This window comes from Saccopteryx bilineata, chromosome 7 (genome assembly GCF_036850765.1).
Source record: "Saccopteryx bilineata isolate mSacBil1 chromosome 7, mSacBil1_pri_phased_curated, whole genome shotgun sequence".
Classification (NCBI taxonomy): domain Eukaryota; kingdom Metazoa; phylum Chordata; class Mammalia; order Chiroptera; family Emballonuridae; genus Saccopteryx; species Saccopteryx bilineata.
Window position 1 is genome coordinate 65,478,674 of NC_089496.1, and position 20,104 is coordinate 65,498,777.

The following is a 20,104-nucleotide window of genomic DNA, read 5'->3' on the forward strand; positions in this document are numbered from 1 at the left end:
TGGTGTCTGTGATACTTCTGATAGGTTATGTTTCATCAGGTTAAAGCACAAATTATTAACTTATTAAATAATTTTTTCATAATCAAGAATGAATGTTCAATTTGATCAAGTGCCCCTTCCATAAATACTAGTTATTTTCAAGTTTTTTTCCTTTAATACATCAATGGCATAAATTACAAATTAGATTTGCCAATGTGTTGAAACTTACTGGTATTCCGTGAAAGGTACATCATTTTATTTTCATTCATTGTATGTTTTTTTTTGGTTTTTTTTTTTATTTTATTTATTCATTTTAGAGGAGAGAGAAAGAGGCAGAGAGAGAGAGAAGAGGGGAGGAACAGGAAGCTTCAACTCCCATATGTGCCTTGACCGAGCAATCCCAGGGTTTTGAACTGGCAACCTCAGCATTCCAGGTGGATGCTTTATCCACTGCGCCACCACAGGTCAGGCCATTGTATGTTTTTGATATCAGCGTTATTCTAGTCCCAGGAAATAAATTAATAAAATTTCTATTTTTCTTTTATGTTCTTAATAACTTTCAATAATGTAAGAATTGCCCGTGCCTTTAAGATTTCAAAAAATGTATTCACGCTTGACCAGGCCGTGGTGCAGTGGATAGAGTGTTGGACTGGGACGCAAAGGACCCAGGTTCGATTCCCTGATGTTGTTGACTTGAATGGTGGCTCACCAGCTTGAGCTTGAGCGTGGGATCATAGACATGACCCACGGTCGCTAGCTTGAGCCCAAAAGTCACTGGCTTGAAGCTCAAGGTCGCTGGCTTGAGCAAGGGGTCACTTGCTCTGCTGTAACTCCCCAGTCAAGGCACATATGAGAAAGCAATCAGTGAACAACTAAGGTGCTGCAATGAAGAATTCTTCATTGGAGCAAGAATTCTCATCTTTCTCCCTTCCTGTCTGTCTATCTGTAACTTATTCCTCTTATCAATAGGGACAAGAAGGGAGAAGAATTCTCATCTCTCTCCCTTCCTGTCTGTCTATATGTAACTTATTCCTCTTATCAATAGGGACAAGAAGGGAGAAGAATTCTCATCTCTCTCCCTTCCTGTCTATCTGTAACTGTCCCTCTCTCTGAATCTCTCTGTTTCTGTAAAAACAAAACAAAACCCTATTTATTAAACAATTTAAATCTGTTATTTTCTTATTTGGGGGACGAGAGAAAGAGGTAGGGTGAAAAAAGGTAGAATTTGTAAGTTTATTTGCTATTTCCACACTTAATGATTTTCAACAAACAATGCATTCAATACCTGATATGCACATTCCTCCAATTATATTTTTGAAAATAATTTTCCTTGCTATTTTTATACATTTATTTTTCCAAATGGGGAAGATATATAATATTTATAGTTAACTTGGGGAGACTTTACACCTTTATAATACCCAAGTTCTCCCAAGATATGTCCCTATATTTATTTAACTTTTTGCTCATACTCAGTAAAAGTTAGTTTTGTTATTCCTTGTGATCCCTGTATTTCCTGTCCTTTGAGCATTCTTAGTAATATATGCTTTTCTTTTTTTCATAGCCCTGTAAATGATTTGTGCCTGTTTACTTTTTACAAAACTAGTACTTGAATTTATCAAATACACAGTTTACATATTTCCTGTTATTGCTCATTTTTTATTCACCAATTCCTTTCTAATATTCTTAGTTTCATCTTACTCTAGTTCCTTTCTGTGTGATGCTTAAATGATTTTCAACCCTTATTGTTTTTTTTTGTTGTTGTTTTTTGTTTTGTATTTTTCTGAAGCTGGAAACGGGGAGAGACAGTCAGATAGACTCCCGCATGCGCCCGACCGGGATCCACCCGGCACGCCCACCAGAGGCGAAGCTCTGCCCACCAGGGGGCGATGCTCTGCCCCTCCGGGGCGTCGCTCTGTCGTGACCAGAGCCACTCTAGTGCCTGGGGCAGAGGCCAAGGAGACATCCCCAGCGCCCGGGCCATCTTTGCTCCAATGGAGCCTTGGCTGCGGGAGGGGAAGAGAGAGACAGAGAGGAAGGAGGGGGTGGGGGTGGAGAAGCAAATGGGCGCTTCTCCTATGTGCCCTGGCCGGGAATCAAACCCGGGTCCCCCGCACGCCAGGCCGACGCTCTACCGCTGAGCCAACCAGCCAGGGCTCAACCCTTGTTGTTTAATTATAAAAACATTAGAGTTAAGAATTTCCTCTGAATAATGTGTTTGGCCCTTATCCACAGTTTTTACATATATTATCTTATTGTTCATTTCTATAACTGCAGGCTTGATATAGACATTAGCTACTTGGAATTTTTTTTCAACCAAATGTTTTGAGAACGTTTCACTTTTGATATTAATTTCTGTTTTCATAGTATTGTGATCACAGTCAAGTATCTGCCTCTTTGGAATCTATTGAGGTGTTCTGGACCCCCAACATGATCAATATTACAACATGTTAAACAGGTATTTGAACAGACTATTTTACATATTTATATGTGTGCATACATGCACACACATTAACCTAGCATATCATTCATTCTCTAGAGTTTAAGAACCACCCCTGTAATACACCTAAAAATCCATCTGAGAACTTGCTAAAAAAAGATTCGGGGTGTAATCCCCAGAAATTTAGTAGCTATATAAAATGGCATGCCAGGCCCTGGCCGGTTGGCTCAGTGGTAGAGCGTCGGCCTGGCGTGCAGGAGTCACAGGTTCTATTCCCGGCTAGGGCACACAGGAGAAGCACCCATCTGCTTCTCCACCCCTCCCCCTCTCCTTCCTCTCTGTCTCTCTCTTCCGCTCCTGCAGCCTGGAGGCTCCATTGGAGCAAAGATGGCCCGGGCCCTGGGGATGGCTCTGTGGCCTCTGCCTCAGGCGCTAGGATGGCTCTGGATGCAACAAAGCGATGCCCCAGAGGGGCAGAGCATCACCCCCTGGTGGGCATGCCAGGTGGATCCCGGTCGGGCGCATGCGGGAGTCTGTCTGACTGTCTCCCTGTTTCCAGCTTTGGAAAAGTGCAAAAAAGGAAAAAAAAAAAGGCATGCCAGAGACAGGATGGCATGCAAGGCCTCTCACTATTAACAGACACTGTGACAACTTGGACTTTCAAACACTTGTGCTAGGGGGATAGAAAACTGAGACTCATGGATAGATGAAGGTGAAGTGGTTACCAGGGAGGCAGTGAGAAGAGAGGAGTAGAGGGGTACAAATTCATGGCAACAGAAAATGATTTGAGTTTGGGTGATGGGCACACAGCACACCCAACAGTTCAAACGCTACAGATGTTCATCTGAAACCTATGCACCCTTATTGTCAATGTCAATCCATTAAAGTTAATTTCTAAATCAAGAAAAAGAAATATCAGAGCTTTATTTCTTTTTTGCTTCTTATATCTTTAAAGCTGAATGAGTCATATGTATAATCATTTTGTAAAAATGCTAATATAGTCATCTTTTTTCCCTATATTTCAAATACCTTTGATATACTATATAGACATTTCTATGGGAAATTATTCACATAGAGGTTCATGTTGGTTATAACCTTATTGATAATGAAATTAGCTCCTTTAACCTATAAAATAACCTCCTCTGTATGTTTGACTTATCTTTTGTTTATATTTATGAGTTACTTTTCCTCATCCACTTCTGTCTCCCATGTTGAAAGTGTCTCAAAGAAGCGGCAATTAGATTTTACTCTTTGAATCACTGTAATAAGTTTTTCCATTTAAAAGTTTAACCCATTCAACACTGACCACCATGTGTCGTATGTTCAGATTTGTACATGCCATCTTCTTGTTACAGGACATTAAAAGAAATCTTACTGGTCATTTCGTCTTTCTCCCTTAACCTGTCTGTCCTGACCAAGTATCACCCACCCACAGACTATACATTTCATGAAAACTCCAGCACATCAAAGGTATTCCTCCTCCTTCGTAGTTTCCAGGGCCGATAGAAAAATTTGCCTTATTTTCTCTTCCTTTATTTATTTCAATGGACATATTGAGGCAGGATTAGGTAAGGAGGAGAGTTAAATGTGGTCAACACTCACCATTTTAGCCCTGCATTTGGAACACTTTTAATTATTTTTTTTTTTTTAAGGGAGAGGAGGAGAGATAGTGAGACAGACTCTCGCATGTGCCCTGACCAGGATCCATCTGGCAAACCCTGTCTGGGGCCAATGCTCTGCCCATCTGGGGCCATGCTTACAACCAAGCTATTTTTAGCACCTGAGATAGAGGCTCCATAGAGCCATTCTCAGTGCCCAGGGCCAACACACTTGAACCAATTGAGCCATGGCTGCAGGAGGGGAAAAGAGAGCAAGAAGAGGAGGGGGAAGGGCAGAAAAACAGATGGTGATGGTCATTTCTCCTGTGTGCCCTGACCAGGAATCAAACCCAGGGACATCCACACACCAGGTTGATGCTTTAGCACTGAGCCAACCGGCCATGGCCAGCTTTTAATATATTTTTTAATTTAGTTATACATTTATAAATATTAATACAAAGCAAAAATATTAATACTCCTTATTTTAATGGCCAATATTTCAGCATTCATCAAAATAAAAGAAATAATAATAATGATCGTGTCAATGTTTTCATTATAATGTTCAAATCTCATCAGAGGTGAAACTTGGGCAAATCCTTGATTGGAAATGCAAATGAAGACTTGCATGGACATTTATTTGGTGCGAGCAATCACAGAAAATTTGTCCCATAAAACTAATTAAGTGAAGTTGTTATTGGTTCAGCGTTATTGCTGCGTTTTCCTGCACACGAGTTCGCAGAGAAAGCTCAGGGCTGCGTGAGGCCTGGGTTTCTGATTACTGAGCCCCTGTTGGCATGGACTGCATGAAGAACTTGAATTTGTTTCAAAGTGGAGGACGACCTCATCGCCCTGCAGATATTAGGAAATACTAATCTACTGATGCTCTTAGTTTACAGAAATCTGATTTTCAAAGAATCAGTTGGCCCATTAGATAATTCCAAGAAGGTAAATGGATGTTTAAATTTTTTTAAAAAATAACCTAGATAGATGAGAAGCATGCGGCTGGATTTTCAGGACAGAATTAGGGTCACTTAGTTGAGGCTACAAATATTAAATAAATCTATTGAATCAGGTAATTATTAGAAGATGGTAGCTATGTTGGAAATGTTTTCAAACTCTACAATGTGAATGCGTACTGTTTTCCAATGCGTATGTACTATATTATTGATTAAAAGTTTTAAGGGCCTGACCAGGCAGTGGTGCAGCGGATAGAGCATCGAAATGGGACTCAGAGGACCCAGGTCCGAAACTCTGAGGTTGTGGCTTAAGCGTGGGATCATAGTCATGACCCCATGATCACTGGCTTGAGCCAAAGGTCACTGGCTTGAAGCTCAAGGTTGCTGGATTGAGCCCAAAGGTCGCTGGCTTGAGCAAGGGGTCACTTGCTCTGCTGTAGCCCCCGGGGCAAGGCATATATGAGAAAGCAATCAATGAACAACTAAGGTGCCACAACAAAGACTTGATACTTCTCATTTTTATCCCTTCCTGTCTGTCTGTCCTTGCCTGTACCTTTGTTTGTCTCTCTGTCTCTATCGCAAACAAAGATTAAAAAGAAAAAGATTTAATAAATAAAAATGGGCAAATATTAGAAGCCTTCAGATAACAATTCAACCTAATAACATTTTTTGTTGATTTTTTTTTTTTAGGAGAAAGGAGGGGAGATAGTGAGAGAGACTCCTGCATGTGCACACACCCCTAACTGGGATCCACCTGACAACCTCACCTGGAGCCAATACTTGAGTATCAAGCTGTTTTTAGCACCTGAGGCTGATGTGCTCCAACAAAGCTATCCTCAGTGCCCAGGGCCACACTCTAACTAATTGAACTACTGTGGGAGGAGAAGAGGGAGAGAATGGAGGGGGAGAGAAGCAGATGGTCACTTATGCTGTGTGCCCTGGCCGGGAATCGAACCTGGGACATCCATACATTGGGCTGATGCTCTATACACTGAGCCACCGGCCAGGGCCATTTATTGCTGCTTTTAATCATTGTAAAACATTCTGTATATCTACATAATGATTTAAAAAAAATTTTTTTTCTTTTTCTAATTGTAGTATTTGGTTTGGTTTTTAAATTCAATTTATTAGGATGACACTAGTTAGCATAATCATATAGGTTTCAGGTGCCCAATTCTACAACACATCTCTGTACCCTGTATTGTGTGTTCATCACCCCCAACTCAAGTCCTCGTCTATCACCATTACTGCCCCCATACTTCCTCCACCTCCCCCATGCCCAGCAATCACCACATTCAACAGGAATGAAAGTTGAACAGGGCCCTGGCCAGTTGGCTCAGCAGTAGAGCGTCAACATGGCATGCAGGAGTCCCGGGTTCGATTCCCGGCCAGGGCACACAGGAGAAGCGCTCATCTGCTTCTCCACCCCTCCCCCTCTCCTTCTTCTCTGTCTCTTCCCCTCCTGCAGCCAAGGCTCCATTGGAGCAAAGACGGCCCGGGCACTGAGGACGGCTCTGTGGCCTCTGTCTCAGGTGCTAGAATGGCTCTGGTTGCAGCAGAGCGACGCCCCAGATGGGCAGAGCATCACCCCCTGGTGGGCATGTCAGGTGGATCCCGGTCGGGTGCATGCAGGAGTCTGTCTGACTGCCTCCCTGTTTCCAGCTTCAGAAGGGTGAAGGAGAAAAAAAAAAAAAGAAAAAAAAAGGAAAAAAAAAAAGAAAGTTGAACAGAAACTGAGCAGAAAGTTGAACAGAAATGAAATACATAAAAGTACAGCTCTTTGGCCTGGATTCCCTCCTTTCTGATGTATGTCTAAACACACGTATACGCTTTGGACAATTAACCGCCGCTAGCAGATATACTGATTTTAGAATATGGATTTTAAATGAGCCGACAGTGAGCCAGCCTGTGCGCCCTGACTAACAGAGGGAGGGGACCCGAAACGGCTCCTCGTTGAACAGGCTGAACGACACATTACCATTCCGAGAGAGATTCCAAGTGCAAGAATATTTGCTATTTTATGCTCAGACATTTTAAAATGTGGTTTGCATTTTCTCTAGAAGTGTAAATCAAGATACAGTTTACAACTTGATTAAAGAAAATGTATTCTTGCCAAAAAAATTATTCGCTCTTCTCCAAGAAACACAATCTTTGCTTTTAAATATAAAGTAAGATCTAATCAGATACTGTCCCATACCCTAGACATGCAATAGTGAAGCACTGATGAATTCATTTTTATGATTTTTCTCTCATATGAAACAAGCAGGGAAATAAATCCTTTTCCTATGAGGCACAGAACACAGAATCTATAGGTTTTCTTTTTTAATGCTTATTTCTGTAGTAGCAATCAGTATTTTCTCAATTTCATCCTCTTGGGAGCTCAGGCTCGGATAGAAGACTGCCCACTTCAAATCCAGCCTCTTTTTTATCTTCCTTTTTAAGTGAGAGGAGGAGAGATAGTAAGACTGACTCCTGCATGCGCCCTGACCGGATCAACTTGGCAATCCCGGTCTGGGGTTGATGCTCGGACCAGTTGAGTCACTGGCTGCAAAAGGGGAAGTGAGAGAGAAGAGGGAGGGGGAGGGAAGGGGAAGAAAAGTAGATGGTTGCTTCTGCTGTGTGCCCTGACAGGGGATCGAACCCAGAATGTCCCCATGCCAGGCCGATGCTCTATCCACTGAGCAAACTGGCCAGGGCCAAGCTTCTATTACTTATCAGCTACAGGATCCTTTGTGTCCATCAGTTTTCTCATTTGTAAATGGTCATCGTCATAAAACATGCCTCCTTAGCTTGTCAGAGAATTCATGATTTAACATATGATTGGTACACAGCACAGGGTTTGCTCGTTAAGCATGACTCAATAGATACTAACTTTAAAATAAATCTATATCTCAATAAATACATTTTAAACCGTCCTCTAAATGAAATCCAAATAGAATTGTTTGGATTTCCAATGATCAGTGAAATAATGAACAATTCAAAATTGTTCCTGTTATAGATAGCATTCTGGCATTTTTTAAAAACTTACACTGATACCTACAATCAGTCCATTAGGAGAGTGTCAGCCACAAAGAAGCCCACACAGACACTCTGCTGGAGCTGACCACTCTCCCAACTTACAGGTCCAGGACTCGGAAATTAAGCTGAGTTGAAACAGCCACACTGAACAACGGCCACTGAAGCATCTCACTCAGCTCGCTGTTCCTGGGCCCCGAGGTCCCGAACAGGAGGTGTGGCTCAAGTCAAGAGGCCTTGACCCAGTAGAGACCTTTCTGATCTGGGCTTATTTCTCCGAGTGCTACAGCCCTTTTATGTTAGAAACAAGCAGTGTCAACCAAACCAAGCACTGCGTCGTCGTCGCTTAGACCTCAAGCGCTGTCACTTCTCCACTAAAAAGAGCCCGAGTCCTCTCACCTTTCAGCTCCCAGAGTCTCCCGCAGCCCTCACCCACGCCACCCTATCCACGTGTCCCTTCTCATCCCCGATCCTCTGTTCCCCACCTGGCTCACTCCCTTCCAACCACACGGTCCGCCCTGCTATTTCGGGAATCTGACAGTCACCACCCTGACTTTGTTTTTTTTTGTATTTTTCTGAAGCTGTAAACAGGGAGAGACAGTCAGACTCCCGCATGCGCCCGACCTGGATCCACCCAGCATGCACACCAGGGGGCGATGCTCTCTGCCCCTCCGGGGCATCACTGTGTTGCGACCAGAGCCACTCTAGCGCCTGAGGCAGAGGCCAAGGAGCCATCCCCAGCGCCCAGGCCATCTTTGCTCCAATGGAGCCTCGGCTGCGGGAGGGGAAGAGAGAGAGAGGAAGGAGAGGGGGAGGGGTGGAGAAGCAGATGGGCGCTTCTCCTGTGTGCCCTGGCCAGGAATCGAACCCGGGACCCCTGCACACCAGGCCGACGCTCTACCACTGAGCCAATCGGCCAGGGCCACCACCCTGACTTTGAACTTGAAGATGTCCTACCTGGAAGAGCTTCTCCAGACATCTACGTGGCTTTCTCCCTTCCCTCCCTGAGTTCTCACTGGAATGGCCCCTGGCCAGCTATGGGGAACGGTGCCCCACCCCACACACATGTTCTTGGCATTCCCTTCCCCTGCCTTACCTTACGTAGCACCTGTCACTATTGGTCAAACAAACTGCCTATTGGTCTGCGGTTTTGGTTTGTTTGTGGTTTGTATGTTGCCTCCTGCCAACAAAATAGAAGTCCCAAGAAAAGAGACAGCTTTACTGCAGTCATTGTTAGAGCACTATCATCCAAAAACAATGCCTGGCACACACTGGACACTTGATAAAGGTTTATCCCACAAAACAAATGCATAGATCACGGGCTAGATTAGTAGAGCCCTGGAAATAGTTGAGGGGGAGACATGCATTTAAAACAAGTCTTTCACAAACCATTCCACCTTTTATTTTGAAGGATGTAGTTTGTTTACGGCATGAATTTAGGTCCGTGGTTCTCCACTAGGAATGATTCTCCCCTCCCCCAACTTCTGACAATGCCTGCAGACATCTTTGATTGTCACCACAGTGACAGACGGACAGATGCTAGTGACATCTATTGGGTAGAGACCAAGGATTCTGCTAAGGACCCTACAATGCACAGGACAGTCCCCGCAACAAAGAACGATCTATCCAAAAATGACAAAAGTGCTAAGGCTGAGGAACCCTTCACCTGATTTAGCCGGAGTGAATGTCTTAGATCTAAATCAACAGCATGCAGACACTGTACAAGGGAAAGAGGGAAGAAAGTCGGTCAACTTGTTGTCATAGAAAGACCAAATAAAGCCCTGGCCAGTTGACTCAGTGGTAGAGCATCAGCTCGGCATATGGAAGTCCTGGGTTTGATTCCCCATCAGGGAACTCAGAGGAGAAGTGACCATCTACTTCTCCAACCTTCCCCTTCTTCCTTCCCTCTCTCAACCTCTCTCTTCCCCTCCCACAGCCACGGCTTGGTTGGAGCAAGTTGACCCCAGGCACTGAGGATGGCTCCATGGCCTTGCCTCAGGCATTAAAATAGCTCGGTTACTGAGCAACAGCGCAATAGTTCCAAATGGGCAGAGCATCGCCTCATAGGGGGGCTTCCCAGGTGAATTCCAGTTGCGGTGCATGTGAGAGTCTGTCTCTCTGCCTTCCTGCTTCTCACTTAAGAAATAAAAGAAAGACCAAATAGAGGCACCTTTTATATGCAAAACAGAGGGAGGTTAGAAAAAAAAAAAAGACATGAAGTAGGGTTCACACAGCAAGGAATAAAATCCACTACCAGAGATGTCTCCGCAAAAACAAAAGGGAGAAATGTAAAAATCTATGTATGAGAGAAAAGGCAACAACTGTAAAGGAGTCTCTGTTCCTCATCCCTTTAACCTCTCTAAAACTGACCCTTGTCCCTGTGACATGTATTCTTTTAGGAATAACTGACAAATTGTAATAAAAAAAGAGTAAAAATGAAGAGGCAATCCCAAATTAGCATCCCCTCCCGAAAGTCAGCTTGCATTGCTGATGGCTCTGGCTCCGCTCGGCGCACATGGCCGGAGCTGGTGCGTGGGGAGCGGCCACTTCCTACTCCCTTCGGGTGACATCAGGGATAGGAGAACTTAGGGAGAAATTAACCACGTGATCAAAAAAACCAAAAGAGACATTGAGAGGTGCAATGCTGCCCCCTCTGTAAAAATCACGCGAGCTACTCTTAATCTCGTGCTTAGATTCCAGCCACACTAATGCACTTTGGAACAACAAGTCTTTGAGAAGACATAAGCTAAAGCCATATTGACTGATAAGGCCGTCCATAATGACTCGACAACAAACTGGATTGATGGTTGGATGAAAAACTGAAATCCTGTCTTCTAGAAGAGTACGTTTGGTACAAACATTAATGTCCCATTAATAGGCGACTGCAGATCCCAACTGTCCTCCTTCGTCCCGTGTAAGGTCATTACTTGGTTTCTTTCTCCTCTGAATTTTGTCTAAGGTTTGTTTTTTCTTCAAGGAGCTCTAAGCTTCCTCTGTCAGGCACACTGCTTTCAACAGGACTTTGGAAACAGCCCTCTTTTTTCCAGGATAGCTTCTCTGCTTTCTTCCACAAAGCACTGTTTGGGACTGAAGTCAAACATGACTACTAAACAGACAAATAGAACTTTTGAGAAAATAACCTTCACGGAACTGAGAACAACCAGGTGGTTGCCAGCAATAAATATCTGAAGAAATGAACAGTGAGGAGGTAATAAAGAAATGCAAATGTACTTCTTATTAACAAATGGAAATTCAGTCACAGGTAGGCATTCCTTGAAACCAAAGACAAACTCCCATCATAAGACAGAAAGACTGAGAATGAATCAAGACTGATCAAAATGTTTTGGTGGGTTTGATCACATGTTATGGACACAGAGAAAATTATGTGACTTGATACCTGAAACCACTGAAAAAAACTGTTTGTTTCCTGACAGAGCTAGAGGGAGATTTTTCATGGTTTGTTTTCAGCTTTTTACCCAGGTTGACAAAGATAAGAGCAACTCTAGACCAAAAATACATATTTATCTACTATAAAACGACTCATAAACTCTGTATTAACACGCATAACTGCCCTGGCCAAATGGCTCAGCTGGTCAGAGCATCGTCTCAAAGCACAGAGGTTACCGGTTCGATTCCCAGTCAGGGCATATACAGGAACAGATGTTCCCATCTCTCTCTCTCTCTCTCTCTCTCTCTCCACCTCTAAAATCAATAAAAATAAAAACAAACCACATGTAACTTACAGACAGCAAAGGGATGGAAACTTTTCCGAGAAAATCAGGGGGTTTATCTCCATCTTCATCAAACACTGTCACTTCCAAAACATCATGGACATCTTTCACGGGGCTGAAACGAGACACAAGCCATGTATTATACACAAAAACACACCCGTGAAGTCTGTTCCATGAAGATCTGAAAACACTAATTAAGTCTGCATGCCCTTAGAGTATAAAACTACCATTTAATTAAGTTCCAAAAATTAAATCAAACCGACTCTATTCCCAAACCTTCCATCATAAACGATTTAGTCATCCATACAGAAAAGAGAGTCAACTTTCTTAGTCTCTGCCATTTTCCACGTCTATGTGCTGTTAAAGAAGCAGGATGAAGAGAGAGAGGGCGACAGAAAGAGGCGGGACAAAGGACAGTTGATTTCAACGTAGCTTCCAAGTGAGAAGAGCAAAAATGAGATTCTTCATACATGAATGAAGAATTCACTTTTACAGTAAGTGGTCAAAATCACTACTTTCTGAGGTCCATGGAAAGCTTCCTGTTACTGCCCTGGCTGGTTGGTTCAGCGGTAGAGTGTCGGCCTCGCATGTAGAAGTCCTGGGTTTGATCCCTGGTCAGGGCACACAGGAGAAGCGACCAACTGCTTCTCTACTCCTTCCCCTCCCCTTTCTCTCTCCTCCTCCCACAGCCATGGCTCATATAATTCAAGAAAGTTGGCCCTTGGTGCTGAGGATGGCCTCATAGACTCACCTTAGGTGCTAAAACAGCTCTGTTGCTGAGCAATGAAGCAGTGGCCCCCGATAGGCAGGGCAATGCCCGGTATGAAGGTTGCCGGATGGATCCTGGTCTGGGGCACATGCAGGAGTCTGTCTCTCTGCCTACCCACCTCTCACCCTCTCATTTAATTAAAAACAAATTAAAAAAAAAGAAAGCTTCCTGTTATTGAAATATAACAAACTAAATGGTCCTGTCATATTAAGAAACATTTTTTTTTGTTGTTGACCAGAAAGCCTGACAATCAGCTATAATGAAAAATGGAGCCATGGTCATTGGCAATGTCCTCGGCCAGCAAGAGACTCTTGCACGGGGCAATGTGCAAACCACTTAGCAGAATTCACCCACTTCTCATGGATCCCCGGCAACCACCTACTTGGGAACCACCAGCTCCACTGGACACGTGACTCTTTCAGTTACAGTCACAGAGTTACAGAGCATGTCTTCAGTCTCCTGATGGCAGTGCTGCCACTATTCATTTCACCCACAGGCAACAGGCACCACCCCTTGATGATCAGGAGCCTCAGAAGCTAGAGCAAACTAGGAATTCTATCCCGAATGCCTGAGTTAGAAAGTGGACTGACCATCGCCATGGAGCAGGTCACTCAGATCGGCCAGAATTCAAGGAGCCTTTGGGAGTCTTTGAGGAGTCGCAGATAATCTGTATTTTTTCCCAAAGACTCTAGCAGAATATTAGCCTTCAGGCATTAAAATGATGTCATAATGTATAGCTCCCCGAATTTCAGGCATGTCTGCATTTCTCATGTTCTTTAACCCAGGAATGAATTTGTAGGGCTGTATGGAAGCGTCCACCTACCTACTCACAGACTAATTTAGTCCCTAAAAGAGCTACTCTATGTGCCTCCTCTAACCCTCCTGTGCAGGTATAAATGGTCCCTTCTAGTATTAACATTCAAGTCTCTAAAACAAAAGAATGAAAAACCTTCAGAAGGAAAAAAAAAAGCAATAGAATTCATTCTTGGTGCATAAAAATGAACAGAAGATTCCACTGAAGAGCTCCCAGCTGCCCCCCACACATCAGGGATGAACTGGTCTGCAAGTTCAAGCCGTCCCCGGCTAATCCAGAGGCGAAAGTACTTACAATGTAAACACCTGGTTCCACTCGGGGTTGAGGGTTTTGTAAATGGTATGGGTCTGGAGTCTGTCATTGCCTAATTCCAACAGGCAAAAAGGATCGCTCTTCCCTGGAAAGAGAACGCAGGCGTTGGTCTGGGGCAAGCGGATCTCAGAAGAGACAGAAGCTCAGGGAAGGACAGCCACCAGCTCCCACCAACAATCAGAGTGTGCTGGCTGGAAGACGGAAAGGACGCCCCTCTCCCCAGCACGCCACATGGGATCCCAGGGTGGGGATTCGGGAGGCAGACAGGTCCTGCAAGCGTTGAAACGGGAACATCATGAACAGACAGGGACGGACTCTCTCCCCGGAGGCAGCCTTGAGGGCCCCCGACTGCACGGGTTTCACAGGAGCAGGTGCTGATCTGTCCTGCGAGAGGGTCCTCTTTCGAGTTTTTGGTTTAAAAACCGAAGCTCATCTCTGCTTCCTTCCTAGATTCTCTCTGAGTTAATGTTGATCACTACTCTTCCACAACCGGAAGCCGGTGATAACTTTACAGGCTTCTCCATGGTGTGAGAGAAGTGAGCAAGAGTGTATATACCTGGGCACTGAGGAGTTAAATCTGCTCGGAAATGGATGTCCATGAACATGTATAACCCTGCCTATTTAGTATATTGGGAAAACATATGCCACATTGTTGGTGCTCACAAACATGCCAACATGTAATACCAAAAAGTTTTTACCTTAAAAAAAAAAAAATAGGCCCTGGCCGGTTGGCTCAGTGGTAGAGCGTCGGCCTGGCGTGCAGAAGTCCTGGGTTTGATTCCCAGCCAGGGCACACAGAAGAAGCGCCCATCTGCTTCTCCACCCCTCCCCCTCTCCTTCCTCTCTGTCTCTCTCTTCCCCTCCCTCAGCCGAGGCTCCATTGGAGCAGAGATGGCCCGGGCGCTGGGGATGGCTCCTTGGCCTCTGCCCCAGGCGCTGGAGTGGCTCTGGTCGCAGCAGAGAGATGCCCCGGAGGGGCAGAGCATCGCCCCCTGGTGGGCGTGCCAGGTGGATCCTGGTCGGGAGCATGCGGGAGTCTGTCTGACTGTCTCTCCCCGTTTCCAGCTTCAGAAAAATACAAAAAATAAAATAAAAATAAAAAATAAAATAAAATAAAATAAAGCTGCCCTGGCCAGCTGACTCAGTGGTAGAGCACCGGCCTGGCATGTGGATGTCCTGGGCTCTATCTCTAGCAGTCAGAAGAGGCAACCACTGCTTCTCCACACTTCTCCCTCCTTCTCCCCCCGTCCCACTCCTGCAGCCATGGCTCGACTGGTTTGAGCAGGCTGGCCCTGGGTGCTAAGGATGGCTCCCTGGAGACTCTGCCTTAGGCGCTAAAAATAGCTCAGATGCGAGCATGGCCCCAGATGGGCAGACCATCGGCCCCAGATGGAAGTTGTCATGTGGATCTTAGCTGGGGCACATTCAGGAGTCTCTACCTCCCCTCTCCTCATTTAGAAAAGAAGAAAAGAAGTTCTATCCTACCTCACATAGCTTCCAAAATAATAATAATAATAATAATAAGGCCAGAAAATCCCAAACCCAAAGGTTGTCCTGGAAAGTTACCATGTAAAAAATCCGCTCCCCTCTTGCTGGGTGCGGCAGAAGAATCTAGAATTGGAACTGTCAGGGAGAAAACAAAAGGCTCTCTAACGTCCGTACGACGTGAACATATTGCTGCTCTGCAGCACACTGGCAATTTACACAGCAGTGCGTACTGAATTAATCGGGGGCATGAGGACAGATGCTTCTGCAAAAAAAAAAAAAAAAAAATGGCTGAGGAAACCCAGGCCAGGGCCTAATGCAAAGTGCTCGGGCCTCTTGACCTACTGGCCTACCACTCAGGTCACAGAACTTCCATCTAATTCACTTAATAACCAGGAGGTACCACACAGCAATGGAGAGACTGACACGTATGGGAGCCTGCATGCAAGACAATTATATTCAAACAAAAAAAATAATAAAGGGAGCAGATGCATGGCAGAGGGCAAGCATTAAACAGAAGATTCCGTGCAACTGACCAGCGGTCTGGACAAAGGTGCCCGGCCGAAGCTTCCGATTGCATTGGCAATCACGTCAGCGGCCAGTAGGCAGGGATGGAGCCGCAGAGATAAATGAATGAGTGCGAGCTGTCAGTTACAACGACAATGGTCCCTGTTCTAAAACTAGCAGAAAATAAATTGATTAAAAAATAATACTTCCCTGGCTGGGCAGCTCAGCTGGTTGGAGCATCATCCCAATATGCCAAGGTTGTGGGTTCAATCCCCAGTCAGAGCACATACAAGAGTCAAGCAATGAAGGCATGAATGAGTAGAACAACAAATTGATGTTTTTCTCTCTCTCTCCTCCCACCTTCCCTTCTCTCTCTAAAAATCAATTTAAAGAATTTTGAAAAAGGAATTTAAAAATATTATTAAATTCGGCTTTTAGAATCATTGCAAATGTTGCAAAATCCTGCTTGAGAAATCACCAGAAGCCTAAGACTGCTTAGGAAGACTCAGGCACAAGGACCTCAGCCAACAGCCCACAGCAGAAAATGTCTGGTGTAGCCTCCACTTCCCAGGCAAACACGCCCCGCGGGCACTCCTGGCCCTGGCCACCCAGTACCGGCTGCCTCCAATGTGAATTCTCTCCTTCTGCTTCTGTGCCTCATTGATGTAAATGCAAAGGTCTTAGAGAAAGCATCTGACTGCTTCTGCCCAGCCCAGTGAGGGAAAGTGGGCTCTGACCCTGCTCCACAACATTCCCTGGAAGTTGCCCCAAACCCGGAGGGGGCTTCAGATGGGAGACAGCCCACATCAAAACAACACAGAGGCCCTGGCCAGTTGGCTCAGCGGTAGAGCGTAGGCCTGGCGTGCGGGGGACCCAGGTTCGATTCCCGGCCAGGGCACATAGGAGAAGCACCCATTTGCTTCTCCACTCCCTTCCCCTCCTTCTTCTCTGTCTCTCTCTTCCCCTCCCGCAGCCAAGGCTCCATTGGAGCAAGGATGGCCCGGGCGCTGAGGATGGCTCCTTGGCCTCTGCCCCAGGCGCTAGAGTGGCTCTGGTCGTGGCAGAGCGATGCCCCGGAGGGGCAGAGCATCGCCCCCTGGTGGGCAGAGTGTCACCCCTGGTGGGCGTGCCGGGTGGATCCCGGTCGGGCGCATGCGGGAGTCTGTCTGACTGTCTCACCCTGTTTCCAGCTTCAGAAAAATACAAAAAAAAAAACACAAAAAAAACCACAGAAATGCATGTGTCTGAAAAGTCTGTATTTCTAGATGCTGCTTATCGACAGGGTAGGGGACAGGGGGCAGGGGGCAGAGGGCAAAAGCAGGGACCAGTGGGAGGAGCCTGCCAGCATAAAGAACATAGCGTCTCTTCAATAACCGTGAACGTGAAAGAGCATATTCCCTGCTTAACGTTGAGGTAGGCGATGGCCTGAGCTGAAACCGCTACTTAGCCGTTTGTCAGACTGTTAGTAGGTGTCAGCGCTGGTCCCCCCAGAGACACCAGCATGACATGCCATCAACACTTGCTCTGGGGAAACCGTCTGACACTTCTAATGAAAGCCCAGGGGTCACCCCGCAGCAGGGCAGCAACGGGCGGCGAGTCTCGAGCGCCACCGGTGGGCCCGCGCTGAGCCCCTCTCTCCAGCCTGCACGCTCTTAGCTGTCCCAGCTAATGAGGGACACGCTTCCTTCCAGAAACCGGGGACTTCCCGTTCTGCGTCTCCATGGAACCTGCTGCACTAACTCTCTGCAGAGAAGTCCGTCAGAGCTCGTTAAGATGCTGCAGTTATTAATACTGCACAATACACAGGCGGAGAGGCGGGAGAGGACACGAAGACATTTAGGCATTTCCTAAACTGATTATGGATACTTTCATGGATTGAGCTCTTTCCCGGAAAAGGTTCCAAATATATAAGCTTTTCAATAACATTTAAGTAACAAATAATTTTACTTGGGAGAAAAATGATTTCTCATTAATAAGTGAAATGTCCAAATGTTCCCTAATCATACCGAACGAACACAACCAGGTCATGGACATTGGTATGCTTGGGTCTGTCCTGTTCCTCTCCGCTCCTCCATTTTTGCAGGTAAAACACCTAGGGGACCTCTTTTACACCCAGACGCCATGTCCCCTTGACACGGTTACTCCCATCTTCGATTCAGTTTCACAGTATTCTAGAACCTTCCACTCAACAGCCTTTGCTATTTTCGACACTGCTGTTAAACTCATTTACAGTCCTTGACCGGCGTGTAGAGGTTCCTCATTTAAATAATTCTACCTTTATATGAGTTACAGAAGTTGAATGACAAGTAATAAATGTAGTTGAGAGGTCACATCGTTCATCTGACAAATAGGTATTTATTAAGCGCGTGCTCTGCCCTGGCGCTCATCCAGGCCCTGATGTACATACACCGCCAGGTCAGCGCCTTTACGGAACTCCCATAACAATCTCTGCGTTTTGAGCAAAAGTCACCTTTTCTTTCTTTTTTCTTTTTATTAATTTTACTAGGATGGTATCAATAAATCAGGGTACATAATGTTCAAAGAAAACATGTCCAGGTTATCTTGTCGATCAATTATGTTGCATACCCATCACGCAAAGTCAGATTGTCCTCCATCACCTTCTATCTAGTTTTCTTTGTGCCCCGCCCCCTCCCCCTTTCCCTCTCCCTCCCCCCCCCCCAACCACCACACTATGCAACCTTCTCTCATGCTCCCTACCCGGAGACTGCATGCTCCCATCTTTGATCTCTAATTTCCTTCTGTCTCTTATATTGCCCATCAGTGCATTCCCATTCCATATTCAGCCCTATATGTCATTAAAGGAGCCTGAGGCAGGCAAACCCAACATACGCATGCCCCTCCGACCCCCTGTGGAGAGTGCCAGGGCCCACAGACAGAGGGCAGCAGGGACATGCCTGGTCCCTGGTGATGGGCGTTGGCTTTAAGGAGCCACGCTCCCCCCACTCTGTGCAAGAACCCGGGCTTGGTTCTCACCTCATCCTCCCGGCAGAAAATGGGGAGGGATGTGGGTGCAGAATGGGAACTGAAGTTCAAGGACATTTAATTTGGTTGGTTCAAGTCAACCAAGATGTTATAGTGGGTGTGAATTTTAAAAATCTTCTCCATTGATCTAGGAGGGAGGGAGGAGGGGGAGGGATGGATGAAGGGAGAGAGAGTGAATTATCAATTCATTGTTCCACTTTGATTGCTTCTCACATGTGCCTCGTCTGGGGATTGAACCTGCGACCTGGGCGTGCTGGGATGACGCTCTATCCACTGAGCTATGCAGCCAAGGATACCGTGTGGGGGAATTCTAAGCAAGGTGTATGAGGGGGCCGATTTGGCTAGCAGAAATGGCTGGGTCCTTCTTAATGAGATAGGGCCAGGTCAGAGCCTTAACTTTATTAATAAGATAGACACATAGACTGCAGACAGTATTTCCTGAGACACCAGCAAGCACAGGTTTCCAAAGTGCTGTATCTATACACTGAAATGGAAGAATAATTTGCTCTGTTAATCAGGAAGATAACTCTAAATGTGCTCTCGTGAAGACAGAACTACTAGCATCAAAGGCGCATGGGAAATGTTTGAATTCAGTGTTTTTATAAACTGTAAGTTGTAAAAGAGAGGAAAACTTAGCCTGACCAGGAGGTGGCGCAGTGGCTAGAGTGTTGGACTGGGACGTGGAGGATCCAGGTTCGAAGCCCAAGGTCATCGGATTGAGTGTGGACTCATCTGATTTGAGCAAGGCTCACCAGCTTGAGCCCAGCGTTGCTGGCTTGAGCAAGGGGTCATTAGGTCTGCTGTAGCCCCCCAGTCAAGGCACATGTGAGAAAGCAGTCAACGAACAACTAAGGTGCCGCAGCGAAGAATTGATGCTTCTCATCTCTCCCTTCCTGTCTGTCCCTCTCTCTGTCTCTGTCTCACACACACACACACACACACACACACACACACAGGAAAACTTAAAAAGCAATATGAGACTGACCCTGGCCAGTTGGTTCAGTGGTAGAGCATCTGCCTGGCATGTGGATGTCCCGGGTTCAATTTCCAGTCAGGACGCAGAGGAGAAGCGACCATCTGCTTTTCCACCTCTCTCCTCTCCCTTTACTCTCTCTCTCTCTCTCTCTCTCTCTTCCCCTCCCCTCCTGCAGGCATGGCTCGATTGGCCTCGGGTGCTGAGGATGGCTCCATGGCCTCTGCCTCAGACACTAAGGAGATCTTGGTTGCTGAGCAACGGAGCAACATGTGCGAGTCTGTCTCTACCTCTCCTCCTCTGACTAAAATAAAATTTAAAAAAAGCAATATGGTGCTATAAACATTTGAAACTAAATTAATGAATATTAGAAGTAATCATCTTGAGTGTTTCATTTACAACCCTGAGAAATTATATGCTCATGCTGGCCAAAAAAATGTTTAGACTTCTGAGTATTTCCTTAAACTCAAGATCACCTTATTTGAAGGATGCATAGAGCAATAATTTCCATTGTTTCATTTATTT

At 45.6% G+C, this 20,104-nt stretch overlaps 1 protein-coding gene across 3 annotated transcripts in view; it reads right to left on the minus strand.

Moving 5' to 3' along the window:
* MCTP2 (multiple C2 and transmembrane domain containing 2) overlaps window positions 1-20,104 on the minus strand; it is a 187,758-nt gene that overhangs the window by 65,609 nt on the left and 102,045 nt on the right. For all 3 annotated transcript variants that reach the window (XM_066239372.1, XM_066239371.1, XM_066239373.1), the window contains 2 exons: window positions 13,594-13,696; window positions 11,729-11,831 (listed from right to left, as the gene is read on the minus strand). In XM_066239372.1, the coding sequence (XP_066095469.1) occupies window positions 11,729-11,831; window positions 13,594-13,696 (206 nt within the window). The remainder of the gene's footprint in view (window positions 1-11,728; window positions 11,832-13,593; window positions 13,697-20,104) is intronic.